Source organism: Pituophis catenifer, unplaced genomic scaffold (genome assembly GCF_029215685.1).
Source record: "Pituophis catenifer annectens isolate HBS135680 unplaced genomic scaffold, rPitCat1.0.hap2 SCAF_2, whole genome shotgun sequence".
Lineage (NCBI taxonomy): Eukaryota > Metazoa > Chordata > Lepidosauria > Squamata > Colubridae > Pituophis > Pituophis catenifer.
In genome coordinates this window covers 27065204-27078579 of record NW_027256882.1, presented here as the reverse complement: position 1 = coordinate 27078579, position 13376 = coordinate 27065204, and the positions used below count along the sequence as shown (strand labels likewise).

Sequence of the window (13376 nt, the reverse complement as noted above, 5' to 3'; positions counted from 1 at the left end):
GGGGGGGAAGGCTTCCCCCAAACCGGAGCAAACCGGTAGCATTTCACCCCTGCCTTGGGGGAACCAAGGGTTGGGAACCACAGCAATAGGTGTCTTGGTGGGGGTGGGGTGGGGTGGAGGAGGCCTAGGGATGCCTGGGGGGAAGGGAGCAAACCTGGGCCTGGGCTAAGCCTCCAAGAGTTTTCCCGAACACTGAGGTAACCAGTGTCCTATTTAGCAACTTGCACATTCATTTAATAGCTGCATAACAGACAGCATGGGATGAGATTAGTTAACCAAAGCACTGTCGCCATTGCTAAATGCATCCATAATAGTTAGTTCTCGTTACAGTTGTATCTCAAGGATTACTTGTATGCTGGCTGGAAAATTGTGAGGTTCAAAATCTGGAGTTCACCAACATAGAAGGCTGAAACTCCACATGTCATAATCCATAATCCATAATCCATAATTCCATAATCAAAATACAAACAACACCACCCAAAGGCCTGTTTGCAGAAATTCCACGACTTCTGCAAATGCAAACATCCAGAAAGTACTGCTGATAATCAGAAACAGGTAGTTAGTCTTAGGAATTGACACAGAAACTTTTCCCACAATCATGACATTAAAAGGGTTTCTCTCCTGTGTGAGTCCTCTGGTGTATCAGCAGGCTGGAATTATCACTGAAACCTTTCTCACAATCAGGACATTCAAAGTGTTTCTTTCCTATGTGAGTCCTCTGGTGTATCACCAGGTGGGAATTCTGAGTGAAGCTTTTCCCACATTCAGGACATTAAAAGGGCTTCTCTCCTGTGTGAGTTCTCTGGTGTATCAGCAGGCTGGAATTGACACTGAAACCTTTCCCACAATGAGGACATTCAAAGGGTTTCTCTCCTGTGTGAGTCCTCTGGTGTATCACCAGGTGGGAATTCTGACTGAAACCTTTCCCACACTCAGGACATTCAAAGGGTTTCTCTCCCGTGTGAGTCCTCTGGTGTATCAACAGGTTGGAATTCTGACTAAAACGTTTCCCACAATGAGGACATTCAAACTGTTTCTCTCCTGTGTGAGTCCTCTGGTGTATCACCAGGTTAGGACGGTAACTGAAATTTTTCCCACAGTCTGGACACTCATATGGTTTCTCTCCTGTGTGAGTACTCTGGTGTGTCAGCAGGCTGGAATTTTGACTGAAGCTTTTCCCACATTCAGAGGATTTATATGGCTGATCTCCAGTGTGGATCCTCTTGTGATTTGAACTCTGTACTTTTCCCACAATAGGCTTTCTGAAGGAAATGGAAAATATTTTTTTTTATTTCTGCTTCAATTTGCTTTGCTTTTCAATGTTGCTTGTTATTCTCAGTTGTCCAGTGTTGTTATATTGGCATCTTTGTCTGTAAGATTCAAATGAAAGTGTGAGTTTTGTTGTTTATAAAAAGGTTGCAGAAGATGTGAAAAAAAGTAGTACAGGTAATCCTTGAGGTAAAACAGGCCATTCAACAAAAGTTCAAAGTTACTACAACCACACACCCAATGCTAAATACGAATCTGTTTCAAAGTTGAAATTTTGCAGCCCCTCCCCCCAATGGTCCATCAACCAGCTGCAGAGAGGCTGCAGCATACCCTCCCACCTATTTCCCAAACATCTTGCCCGGTCAGTCCTCAGAGGCCCCAGACCACAGTACATTGGCCTGCTTTGTCAATATCTTTGCTTCTAGGTATTGCTCCCCAACCCCACTCCCCTTCTTCATTCACTTACTTAATTTTTGACGAGCTCAAGAAGTCAACTGAGCTACGTGGCAGAATCAAGAATAAGACTTACGATCTATTTTGTTTCCATGCCAGTCCTTTCCCCACCCAGCCAGGGTCAACCACTATGGTATCTTTTTTTTTAATAAAAATATCTTTATTAAATATTTACAGTAAAATTAACACACAATAATGGTTAGAAAACAATATAAGAAGTGAAATATAGAAACACATAAACACAAAATTAAAAGGAGACAACAAACATGACTAACCGAGAGTTAAGTTCACTCTCCAATTAATACTAATATCAGCCTAGCCAAACATTTCAGTGCACTCAAGTTCTTTTAACTATCTACAAAACAATTGACCTATTTTTATCAAAAGTATAAAGAGTTATACAGCCTAGTAAATATCTAGATAATCTAATTAGACAATCTTATCACCCTTCTCCTAGGTTTAACCTTCTTTTAAGCCAGACAAAGCATCTGTCCCAACTTCTATTATATACTGAGTCTTTCTTATCTTTTAAAGATATACGTTAACCTGTCCATCTCAGCACATCGAAGAATCTTGTTTATTAGATGCTTGTTTATGAGATTTCTTCTTAGCTCAACCAGTGTAAGACTAGCATACAGCTAGCACTGGTGGCGCTAAGGAGAAATCATGTCTATTTTGCTTCCATTGCAATCCTTTCCTTTCCAGCCAGCATAAGCTCCTACGATTTCTTCTTAGTTCCACCAGCACTAATTTTATGGTGGCAGCGCTAAAAAGAGATCATAGTGGTTTACCCTGGCTGGGGAGGAGAATATTGCCATGGAAACAAAAGAGATCGGATTTCTTCTTCTCGCTATCAGCGCTAGGTTTACTCTAGTCTTTTGCTGCTAGAGCAAAGAAGAAACCCCATCACTTTTGTTTCCATGCCAGTCCTCTCCCCTCCACAGCCAGGGTCAACCACTATGATATCTTCTTAGCTCCAGCAGCATAAAACTAGCACCGGTGGAGCTAAGAAGAAATCATAATAGTTTATGCTGGCTGGGGCGAAAGTATTGCCATGGAAACAAAAGAGATTGGATTTCTTCTTCTTGATTGTGCCACACGGCCTACCGAGAGAATGGCCTTCTCTACTTGACTTCCTGAGCTCATCAAAATGTAAGTCAGCAAATGGTAATGGGGTAGAGTATGGAGAAGGCCCACATGGCTTTGGGGAAACCAAGGGGCAGGAGGCAGAGCATGGGGTATCCTAGACTCAAAGAGAAGGGTTAAGGGAGACGTGATAACTCCTCTTCCAATACACTTGAGGATCTGTCACAAAGAGAGGATTGACTTGTTCTCTAGGGCACCAGACGGTAGGACAAGAAGTAATGGGTGGAAGCTTGTCAAAGAGAGATCCACCCTAGAAGGAGAAATTTTCTGATGGTGAGAAGAATTAATCAATGGAATATCTTGCCTCTTGAGAGTTGTGGGTGTTCCATCACTAGATTTTCAAAAATAGATTAGACAACCATTTGACAGATGGCATAAGGTTCCCTGCCTCAGGCAGGGAGTTAGACTAGAAGACCTTCAAGGCCCCTTCCAGCCCTATGATTCTATATTCTTAGCAATGTAAAGATGTGGAGATTTCAACAGTCAGCATAATTTACACTGATCAAGCATTTTTTGATTTCCTCTTCTGCAAAGCTTACATTTCCCAGGTCCTTTCCAGTCTGCAACTTTTCCTTTTTCCCCTTTCAATTAATAGTTTCAGTAATGCAGTTGCACGTAACTTAACCTCTAACCACCTCCCCATATAAGAGTTTTACAGCACCCATTCCCAATGCAAGTTCAAAAATGTTACCCCCATCTTCAGATTTAAGATTGTGCCCCGCCCCTTTCGACTCTCCGCGGGATCGTGTCACGATTCATGGAAGAAAGAGACGCCGCTTGCAACTCAATTGCCCCGATGCTCTTTTTGTCATTTTGTTCTCCCCACCCGTGACGCCTCCGCGCCGTCCTTTTATGCCTTTCCCCGCACCTGGATTGCGGAGCTGTGTGCTATGCTTGAACATGGAGGTTCAATTTTCTATAGGAAGAGAGAGCTCTGCAAAGACCAACCGTTGTATCCTCTCCTTTACCAGGAGAGCGTTAAATAGGTGCAGTTTTTTTAAAAAAGAAATTATTTACTCAAGGATAATTTCCCTTTAACCTCCCCCCCTCCCCCTTCCTGGATTTCTTATTTTCTGATCTGATCATTTTCTGAAAGGTTTCAAATTAAATTTACCCTTTCCGAACTGTTGAGATTCGCCCAGCAAAATTAAAAAACGGCAACACCAAACTAAAAGTTTTATCCAAAGGAGCTACAGGAAAAGGAATTCAGTAAGAGGAGTCTACATTACTTGATCTACTCTAGCTGCTGAACTTTGTGCTTTTAACCCGTTCAGCTTCTTGGAAAGTTTTACCAACATGATTGTAAAATGATCTCCCAACCAACCCCGCTTCCTTATGCAGAATTCATTTTACAGCCCAGATTTAAAGCAACATGTAACAAAAAATGTATTTGCAATCACGATTCCATTTTGGAACAAGTTCTCCTAGGAATTAACTTTAGTTAACGTTTGTTATAACTGTAAACCCAAAAAAGTGTCCAAAACTGGTCCTAAACTGGTTTACTTACATTTTGATGAGCTCAGGAAGTCAGAGTAGAGAAGGCCATTCCCTCGGTGGGCCACGTGGCACAATCAAGAAGAAGAAATCCAATCTCTTTTGTTTCCATGGCAATACTTTCGCCCCAGCCAGCATAAACTATTATGATTTCTTCTTAGCTCCGCCGGTGCTAGTTTTATGCTGCTGGCGCTAACAAGATATCATAGTGGTTGACCCTACTCACATTTGCAAGCTTTTGAATTCCTAGGTGGACAAGAGCTGGAGCAAGTAACGGGAGCTCAACCTGTCATGTGGTGCTCGGGTTTCAAACCCAGGCTGACAGCTTTCCAACTGACAAAATCAGTTGTTGCGATGCGCAATAATCCTTGGTTTATGTGCAAATGCACAATCCCCAAACCTTGTCAGGTGTGTCAGAAGAGACTCTTGCTGTAGGAAAACACAGTCTTTTTCCACCAGTCAAAATTTCAGGTAGTCCTTGACTTACGACCACAATTGAGCCCAAAAGTTGCATTGTTAAGTGAGACATTTGTTAAGTGAGTTATACCCCATCTTATGTCCTTCCTTCCTACAGTGAATCATTGCAGTTGATAATTTAGTACTATGGTTGTTAAGTGAATCTGGCTTCCCCATTGATTTTGCTTTTCAAATGGTTGCAAAAAGGGGATCACCTGACCTTGGGACACAGCAATGGTCATAAGTATGAACCAGTTGCCAAGCATCTGGATTTTGATCACTGTTCATAGGGATGCTACCAAGATTGTAAGTGTGAAAAATGGTCATAAGTCACTTTTTTCAGTGTTAGCGTAACTTTGAACAGTCAGTAAATGAACTTGTAAGTGGAGGACTGCCTGTATTAGCTTAGTTCCTTTCCAGATACACTGTTAAGATCTTAACACCTGGGTAGCTTTTCAATGACCTGGATTAAACTAACATTGGAAATGCAGGAAATCCTTGATTTACAACTGTAATTTAGCCTGCAATTACAGTCATGATGGTCATTAATGGGTCACCACACAATGTGCCCAATTCTACAACCTATTTGGTGGCAGTTGTTAAGCGCATGCAACAATTGTAAAACAAACAGCCTGACTAGGTGGCTCAGTGGCTAAGACACTGAGCTTGTCGATTAGAAAGGTCGGCAGTTCGGTGGTTCAAATCCCTAGTATAGGTCTCCTGTGTAAGCAGGGGGTTGGACTAGATGACCTCCAAGGTCCCTTCCAATTTGTTACTGTTACTGAGTGGTCAGTGGGGCACTTGAGTTTACTTCTGCATACCCCTTTTTCTGGTGACTCATAGATTCCCTACCCAGTTGATTCAATTTCATTCAAACACGGCAGTTGTTAAGTGAATGCTACAATCATTAAGCAAACCCATTGTTCACTAGGGATATAAGCATGGGTTTCTGGCAAAAATGTAAATCATGGTCATGTGACTGCAGGATGCTATGAAAGGCCAAAACTGCAGGCTGGTTGCCAAGCACCCAAAATGTCATGTGACCCTGGGTGGAGCCCCTCCCCCCCATTCCTCAGAAGTTCAAATCTGGGTCATAAATTGTTTTTTGAATGGTTGCTAAAAGGCTAGTTGTAAAATGAGGACTATCTGTAAATCACAGACTTGGTCTTGTCAAAGTTCTGTGTCTACCATCTGCACAGCTATAGAAGAGCAATATTCTCAATAGCAGTAATTGCAAGAGGGATCTTGGAATCTTAGTGGACAATCACTTAAATGTGAGCCAGCAGTGTGTGGCAGCTGTCAATAGAGCCAAGGCAGTGGTGGGCTGCATTAACAGAGGGATAGAATCAAGATCACGTGAAGTATTAGTATCACTTTATAAAACCTTAGTAAGATCACATTTGCAATATTGCATCCAGTTTCAGTCACCGTGATATAAAAAAGATTTTGAGACATCGTGCACAGAAAAGAGCAAGAAAGATAGAGGGGACCGGAGGCTAAAATATCCGATGAGCAGGTGCAGGAACTGGGTATGTGTAATTTAATGCAGAGAACGGCTAAGGATGACATGATAGCAGTCTTTCAATAGTTGAGGGCTGACGCAGAAAAGGGGGTCGACCTATTCCCCAAAGTGCCTGAAAGTAGGACTAAAAGCAACAGAGAGAATTATTTTTTAAAAAATTCCAGCCTACAATTAAGAAGAAATTGTCAGTGAGAACAATTAATCAGTGGAACAAATTGCCTCTCAACCTGTGGTTGTTCCATCAGTGGAGGCTTTTAAGAGGAGACTGGAGAGCCATTTGACTGGGATGATATAGGTTCTCCTGCTTGGAGAGTTGGTCCCTTCCAACTCTTACTCTGTAATTCTGTAAGAACTTCATGAACATTTAGGGCTCAGCATGTAGCTCATCTTCAGAAGCTTAAGTAGCTTCACAGTTCACTCTTTTACTTGGCTCTGTTGCAAAGATAGGTTGCTGGGAGTCTAAAACGACTTGATAGCATATAATCGGTGACAACATCTTGCAAACGCCTTAGGCAGAGACGGGACAAGCGTGTTTTTTCGCCTCCTGTCGGGAGATGGCGGTCACTTCTGCGCCTACAAAGCCGTCAATACAGTAGCTGCATCTGTGGTTGATCCTTAAAGGAGTTAAAACCATCAAGTACTGTATTGCTAGAAAGGAATGAGGAAGAAGAGAAGCCCAGAGGAACTTCCTGTATCGGATCCCTCACAGGTGGAAGGTGGCTTGCAGAGCGGCTTTTGTGCTCTTCTAAAAGTTGAAGCATCAGCTGGAAGGTGAGTTGAGGGCAAGTTGGAGGAGAGGCCAGAAGCAAGTTGGGCTATTTGGTTTGGATGCTGCCAACCGATGCACATTTATGATGGTCACAACATCCCACCATCATGATCCCCATTTTTGACCTTCCCAGCTTGTTTCTCATAGGCAAAGTCAGTGAGGATGGCAAGAAATTGCAAGTGACAGTCATGTGAAATTGCCTTTAACAACCCACAGTGGTTTGCTTAACAACTCCAGAGGAACAGATGTAAGTTGGTAATTATGTGACATCTTGCTTTAGTGACTTTAGACTGCTTAGTGACACAGATCCCAGTCCCAAATGTGAGGACTCCTTGAAAGGGGATATCACCAGAGGAATTGTGGACAGGAGGAAAGTATTTTCTTATTTGGAGCTGAGGACTTCCATCGGTATAACTGGTGTTTCAAATTTTGCAGAGGCTTTAGGCATCATTTCATCAGTTAAAGCCCCCACATCTCTAAATTTAGCTCAGAAGGTTTAATTGTAACCATTTTGGGACATTTTTCAGGCTGAAAACATGGATTTTTCACATATATACATTTGTAGGTGTAAATGTAATTCTCTTTGCAGTTGGATAATCTATCCCTAGTGCTTCCAGATATTCAGTCATGTGAAAAACAAAGTACACCCTCTTTGAGTTGTATGGTTTTATGTATCAGGACATAGTAAAAATCATCTGGTCTTTACACTCTTAAAAGTAGGTAAATACAACTTCAGATGAACAACAACACATGACATATTACATCACGTAACCATCAGTGGTGGGTTTCACTTACCTTTGCTAACGGTTCGTGCACACGTACCACTTCTGCGCATGCACAGAGCATATTTGATGATGTCCGTGCGGGTGGGCAGAGCCTCCTGTCAAGCTACTACTGGCTCAGCCGAACCGGGCCGAACCGGTAGCAACCCACCACTGGTCACCATGTATTTTACAAAAGGAAAGCCAAAATGGAGGAGCCACGTGTGAAAACTAACACCTTATGATTCAATATCTTATAGAGCCACCTTTAGCAGCAGGAACTTCAAGGAATTGTTTTCTGTATGACCAAAAACGGTCTCTTGCATTGTTGCAGAGGAATTTTGGCCCACTCTTCTTTACAACATTGTTTCAGTTCATTGAGGTTTGTGGGCATTTGTTTATGCCCACCTCTCGAGAGGTCCCACCACAGCATTTCAATTGGGGTGAAGTCTGGACTTTGCTATTGCAAACCTTGATTCTTTTCTTTTTCAGCCATTCTGCTGTAGATTTGCTGTTGAGCTTGGAATCATTGGCATGGAAACAAAAGAGATGGGATTTCTTCTTTGCTCTACCAGCATAAGACTAGTGTAAAGCTAGCACTGATAGAGCAAAGAAGACATCTGATCTCTTGTTTCAATGACAATCCTTTCCTCCCCAGCCAGTGTAAACGGCGACAAAATCTTCTTAGATCTCTTCACCAGCATAAAACTAGTGCCGGTGTAGCTAAGAAGAAATCATAGTAGTTTATGCTGACTGGAAAGAAAAGGATTACAACAGAAGCAAAATAGGCATGATTTCTTCTTAGCCCCGCTAGCACTAACTATACATTAGTGTTGTGCTGGTAGAGCAAAGAAGAAATCTCATCTCTTTTGCTTCCATGGCAATCCTTTCCTCCTCAGCCAGGGTAAATCACTAACGATTTATGCTGGCTGGAGTGAAAGGATTGCCATGGAAAGAAAAGAGTTTATATTTCTTCTTCTTGATGATGCCACATGGCCCATTTCGTAAGTGAATGGTGATGGGGAGTGGGGTTGGGGAGGAATGCATAGTATATTGCAAAGCAGGCCAACATACTGGGGTCTGGGGATTGTGAGGACTGACTGGGCAAGATGGGAGGGAAATTCCATCTTGCCAGGGCCTGGTGGCTCAGCAGACTAAAAGCATTGTGATTAACACCAGCTGTCTGCAATTACTGTAAGTTCGAATCTCACCAGGCTCAAGGTTGACTCAGCCTTCCATCCTTTCTAAGGTAGGTAAAATGAGGACCCAGTTTGTGGGGGCAATAAGCTGACTTTCTATAAATATACAAAAGTATGAAGGCTATTGCTTAACACATTGTAAGCCGCCCTGAGTGTCCGGAGAAGGGCGGCATATAAATCAGATTTAAAAAAAAATAGGTGGGTGGGTATGCTGCAGGATCTCTGCAGTGAAGGAGTCAAGGACCTCGGGATGGGAGGCGCTGCAAAAATTCAACTTTGGAGCAGATTCATATTTAGCATTTGGGGGAGTGTTGTAACTTCAGAAATTCGTTGAATGGCCTGTCGTACCTAAAGGATTACCTGTACTTCTTTTTTTCACAACTTCTGCAACCCTTTCATAAACAATAAAACTTACACTTTCTTTTGACTCTTAAAGACAAAGATGATGCCAACATAAGCACACTGGACAACTGAGAATAACAAGGAACACTGAAAAGCAAAGTAAATTGAAGCAGAAATAAAAATATGTTCTATTTCCTTCAGAAAGCTGCAGAATTCATCTACTTCATCAGCAGGTAAGAGACAGAAAAGAGAAAATCATGAAAAGATTTGCAGCTGGAAAAAGTAGATTTTATAGAATTTAAGAATATCTTACTTGAAAAGGTCAAAGGAGATCATTTTTCCGTTCAGAAAAAGAGGGAAATATCTGGAAGCCAATGGGGAAGAAAATGTCAATTGTATAGTCACATATGGCAGCCAGTAATGCAGGCACCAACAAAATAATGAATCACACATATTTTTGACCTCCTCAAGAATGTCAGTGATGGAAAAGCTCCATAGATGTGCCTATTGTCGGAAAAGTAAAGAGTTCAAATCACAAGAGGATCCACACTGAACAAAAGCCTTATAAATACTCTGAATGTGGCAAAACTTTAGTCAGAATAGCTCCCTTGCAATTCATAGAAGGATCCTCATAGTAGAGATGCCCTACAACTGCTCCCAATGTGGTAAATGCTTTTGCAAGCATGGCAACTTTGTGATACATCAGAGGACTCACACCAGGGAGAAACCATATAAGTGTCCAGATTGTGGGAAACGTTTCACAGCAAATTCCCACCTGGTGAAACACCAGAGGACTCACACAGGAGAGAAACCCTTTGAATGTCCTGAGTGTGGGAAAAGTTTCAGTCAGAATTCCCACCTGGTGAACCACCAGAGGACTCACACAGGAGAGAAACCCTTTGAATGTCCTGATTGTGGGAAAAGTTTCAGTCAGAATTCCCACCTGGTGAACCACCAGAGGACTCACACAGGAGAGAAACCCTTTGAATGTCCTGATTGTGGGAAATGTTTCAGTCAGAATTCCCACCTGGTGAACCACCAGAGGACTCACACAGGAGAGAAACCCTTTGAATGTCCTGATTGTGGGAAAAGTTTCAGTCAGAATTCCCACCTGGTGAACCACCAGAGGACTCACACAGGAGAGAAACCCTTTGAATGTCCTGAATGTGGGAAAAGCTTCAGTCAAAATTCCAGCCTGCTGACACACCAGAGTACTCACACAGGAGAGAAACCATATGAGTGTCCAGACTGTGGGAAAAATTTCAGTTACCGTCCTAACCTGGTGATACACCAGAGGACTCACACAGGAGAGAAACAGTTTGAATGTCCTCATTGTGGGAAACGTTTTAGTCAGAATTCCAACCTGTTGATACACCAGAGGACTCACACGGGAGAGAAACCCTTTGAATGTCCTGAGTGTGGGAAAGGTTTCAGTCAGAATTCCCACCTGGTGATACACCAGAGGACTCACACAGGAGAGAAACCCTTTGAATGTCCTGATTGTGAGAAAGGTTTCAGTGATAATTCCAGCCTGCTGATACACCAGAGAACTCACACAGGAGAGAAACCCTTTGAATGTCCTGATTGTGGGAAACGTTTCAGTGTCAATTCCCGCCTGCTGATACACCAGAGAACTCACACAGGAGAGAAGCCCTTTGAATGTCCTGAATGTGGGAAAAAATTCACTCAGAATTCCAACCTGTTGAAACACCAGAGGACTCACACAGGAGAGAAACCCTTTGAATGTCCTGAGTGTGGGAAAGGTTTCAATCAGAATTCCCACCTGGTGATACACCAGAGGACTCACACAGGAGAGAAACCCTTTGAATGTCCTGATTGTGAGAAAGGTTTCAGTGATAATTCCAGCCTGCTGATACACCAGAGGACTCACACAGGAGAGAAACCCTTTGAATGTCCTCATTGTGGGAAAGGTTTCAGTGTCAATTCCCGCCTGCTGATACACCAGAGAACTCACACAGGAGAGAAGCCCTTTTAATGTCCTGAATGTGGGAAAAGCTTCACTCAGAATTCCCACCTGGTGATACACCAGAGGACTCACATAGGAAAGAAACCCTTTGAATGTCCTGATTGTGAGAAAGGTTTCAGTGATAATTCCAGCCTGCTGATACACCAGAGGACTCACACAGGAGAGAAACCCTTTTAATGTCATGATTGTGGGAAAAGTTTCTGTGTCAATTCCTACCTGGTGATACACCAGAGGACTCACACAGAAGAAAACCATACGAGTGTCCGGATTGTGGGAAAGATTTCAGTATTTCGTCTAACCTTTACACACAGGAGAGAAACCTTTCCAATGTCCATCTTGTGAACAATGCTTTAGGCGTAAATCATCTCTGATTGCTCACAAGAAAATGCACATGAGGGAACTATTGAACAGTTTAGAGAAAGCTTGAAATTCATTTCTGATCTCCCATTCGGAGTATAAATGAGAAATTGATTATTTAAATTTTGGCCTGATTCTTTTTAGTCAAGAGATCTCAGGATTAGACCTGTAGGTGGAGAGAGAAAAATGGAAAATATTAGTTTGATAAAGACTAACTACCTGTTTCTGATTATCAGCAGTACTTTCTGGATGTTTGCATTTGCAGAAGTCGTGGAATTTCTGCAAACAGGCCTTTGGGTAGTGTTTTTTGTGTTTTGATTATGGAATTCCGACATGTGGAGTTTCAGCCTTCTATGTTGGTGAACTCCAGATTTTGAACCTCACAATTTCCCAGCCAGCATACAAGTAATCCTCGAGATACAACTGTGATGAGAACTAACTATTATGGATTCATTTAGCAATGGCGACAGTGCTTTGGTTAACTAACCCCATCCCATGCTGTCTGTTATGCAGCTATTTAATCATTTTAAATTTTAATCGTTGTTTTGTCTTGTGTTTTTAAATAGGCCGTACACCGCCCTGAGTCCTTCGGGAGAAGGGCGGTATAGAAATAAAATTATTATTATTATTATTATTATTATTATTATTATTATTATTATTATTATTATTATTAAATGAATGTGCAAGATGCTAAATAGGACACTGGCTACCTCAGTGTTCGGGGAAACTCTCGGAGGCTTAGCCCAGGCCCAGGCTTGCCCGCTTCCCCTCAGGCATCCCTAGGCCTCCTCCACCCTCCCACACTCCTCCCAAGACACCTATTGCTCTGGTTCCCACCCTTGGTTCCCCCAAGGCAGGGGTGAAATGCTACCGGTTTGCTCCGGTTCGGGGGAAGCCCCACCCCCAGGACTCCCCACAGAGTAACCCCCTAGGCCTTTTCCCACTCCCACTGGCTCCCTGCAGGCCTTAGGCCATTCTGTCATGGGGCCTTCCAATTACGATTACACCTTGCAGCAGCTGTTAAACAAGACTGCTTTGCTTAATTGCAGACTTAGGCTTTCCTTCCAAAGGCCTCCCGTAACCCATCTCTTAGGTCTCCCCAGGCATCTCCGTCCCTCACAGAATCTCTCCAGCCCTCTCCTTCCTAAAACAGGGTCCCTGTAATCCTTAGGTCGAAGTCCAACCCTACCAGACCTCATAGCGTCCTCCTCTTTATCCTTTGAAGACATCTGAACCTTATATTGGGGAAGGAGGGTAGGACGGAAATCTCTCAGCTGTATGACTATTTCATGGAAGCAGCCATTATTTTCATTGTGCCTGGGATTCATCGCTGGGCCCTGAGGTGGATTTGTGGAAGTGGCTGCCATTTTGCCACGACTGCCTCAGGACCAAAATGGCGGCTGCTTCTGGGTCATTGTCATGCAGGAGAGGGAGAAACTGCTCTGTTTCGCTACCTTAACACTGTGCAGACCACCTTAAGGAATTGTGGGTTCAACTGAAAATGATGGCTGCTTCCATGAGATCTTGAAAATTTACCTGTGAAATAGGTGATGGGCTTGTAGGGAGTAGGCCCGAGGCCCAGTGAAAAAAAGCAATGTAACATTTCAAATGAAAAGCTATT

The 13376-nt window shown here is 42.9% G+C and overlaps 1 protein-coding gene and 1 pseudogene across 1 annotated transcript; one reads left to right on the top strand and one right to left on the bottom strand.

Moving 5' to 3' along the window:
* Window positions 1-565: 565 nt before the first annotated feature.
* On the bottom strand, window positions 566-2276 carry LOC139310028 (zinc finger protein ZFP2-like; annotated as a pseudogene).
* A 7775-nt stretch (window positions 2277-10051) lies between these two features.
* On the top strand, window positions 10052-11407 carry LOC139311925 (zinc finger protein 84-like). The gene is made up of 2 exons (XM_070936450.1): window positions 10052-10670; window positions 10755-11407. The coding sequence occupies exons 1-2, from the start codon at window positions 10052-10054 to the stop codon at window positions 11405-11407; spliced, it is 1272 nt and encodes a 423-aa protein (XP_070792551.1).
* The last annotated feature ends 1969 nt before the right edge of the window (window positions 11408-13376 follow it).

Coding starts and splice junctions, on each gene's coding strand:
- LOC139311925 (XM_070936450.1), top strand. CDS start 10,052: ATGCCCTACAACTGCTCCCAATGTGGTAAATGCTTTTGCAAGCATGGC. Junction 10,671..10,754: donor GTGTCCAGACTGTGGGAAAA/ATTTCAGTTACC, acceptor ATTGTGGGAAAC/GTTTTAGTCAGAATTCCAAC.